The sequence below is a fragment of the Myotis lucifugus genome, unplaced genomic scaffold (assembly GCF_000147115.1).
Source record: "Myotis lucifugus unplaced genomic scaffold, Myoluc2.0 scaffold_376, whole genome shotgun sequence".
Lineage (NCBI taxonomy): Eukaryota > Metazoa > Chordata > Mammalia > Chiroptera > Vespertilionidae > Myotis > Myotis lucifugus.
In genome coordinates this window covers 554,079-555,763 of record NW_005871424.1, presented here as the reverse complement: position 1 = coordinate 555,763, position 1,685 = coordinate 554,079, and the positions used below count along the sequence as shown (strand labels likewise).

General features: G+C 52.6%; 1 protein-coding gene across 1 annotated transcript in view; it reads left to right on the top strand.

The window, feature by feature from the left end:
* Nucleotides 1-1,685, top strand: part of ABCC6 (ATP binding cassette subfamily C member 6) — a 52,688-nt gene that overhangs the window by 41,054 nt on the left and 9,949 nt on the right. Inside the window, 2 exon segments of the mRNA XM_023765110.1 lie at nucleotides 45-108; nucleotides 1,002-1,305. Of these exon segments, the coding sequence (XP_023620878.1) occupies nucleotides 45-108; nucleotides 1,002-1,305 (368 nt within the window).

Genomic DNA, 1,685 nt, shown 5'->3' with positions numbered 1-1,685 from the left:
CCCAGGCAGCCTTCTCCCCCTAGTGATGAGATGGTATTCCACAGCTCCATCTTGGCCACCTCAAAAAAAGCAAGCACCTCTTTCCCAAAAGCCCTAGCAAAGTCCCAGGTCTCACTCTCCATTGGCCCGTGTTGGGTCACGTGTTCATCTCTGAACCTACTGCAGTGGTTTGGGTTGGCCCAGGAATGAAATTTGCCCCACCCCAGAAACCAGGAGTGAAGTTAGCCCCATTCCAAGCCCATAGCTTGGCATGGGAGGGAGTATATGTATCCGAGGGCTACCATAAAACAAATGACCACAAACTTGGTAGCTTAGAAGAACAGAAATTGTCTCACAGTCCTGAGTCCAGAGGTCCAAAATCAAGGAGTCGGCAGGATTGGTTCCTCTTGGAGGCTCTGAAGGAGGATCCATCCTGTGCCTCTCTCTTAGTTTCTGCTGGTCACTGGCAGTCCTGGTGTTCCTTAGCTTGTAGCATGTCACCCCAGTCTCTGCCTCTGTCTTCACATCACCATCTGTGTCTCTGTGTGGCTGCTCCTCTTCTTTTTTTTTTAAATATATTTTTATTGATTTCAGAGAGGAAGGGAGAGGGAGAGAGAGCTAAAAACATCAATGATGAGAGAGAATCATTGATCGGCTGCCTCCTGCACACCCCACACTGGGGATCAAGCCCACAACCCAGACATGTGCCCTGACCGGGAATCAAACCCTGACCTCCTGATTCATAGGTTGACACTCAACCACTGAGCCAGGTGGGCGGTGCTCCTCTTCTTAAAGGGACACTAGTCATTGGATTTAGAACCTACCCTAAATCCGGAATGATTTTATCTCAAGATCTTTCACTAATAACATCTGCAAAGATCCAAATAACATCACACTCCGAGGTGCCTGGTGGAGGGTGATTCCGTCAAGGGATCATCAGGGTGGCCAACTCATGAGCTGGCCACCATGGGTGGGGGTAAGGGTCCCCAGCCCTCATGCTCTGACACCCTCTCTTTCCGCAGCTATAGGGCTGCTTGCCTCCACGACCACAGTGCTCCTAGGGGGCATCCGGGCATCCAGCCGGCTCTTCCGGAGGCTCCTGTGGGACGTGGCACGGTCTCCCATTGGTTTCTTCGAGCGGACGCCCATGGGGAACCTGCTGAACCGCTTCTCCAAGGAGACAGACACCATAGACGTGGACATCCCAGACAAACTCCGGTCCTTGCTGATTTACACCTTCGGACTCCTGGAGGTCACTCTGGTGGTAACGGTGGCCACCCCGCTGGCTGCCGTGGCCATCCTGCCATTGCTGCTCCTCTACACTTGGTTTCAGGTAGGGAGAGGCTGGGCAGGCTCCTGTGGCCAGCTGAGGTCACCCCAGCCAGGCCCCGGTCCCTGGGCAGGAGTCCGTGTAACAGGTTCTGCCCAGCTGGGCAGTTGGGGCCACCCCTGAAGACTTCCCAGAGGCAGGGACACCAGCCTGTTTCTAACACCTGTTCTTACCTGTGTCTCCCAAATGTTCACATCGAAGTGCTTCGTAGCTAACGTTTTGTCCTGCTGCTGCTGAAATGAGCTTCCTCCTCTCCAAATATTTGGAAACCAAAAAGGCATTGCAAGGTCTCAAAGACTGCATTAGACTAGCCTCTTTCAGTTGCCAGAGACCAACTTAAATGACCTTTTTTTTGGGGAACAGAATTTAATGGCTT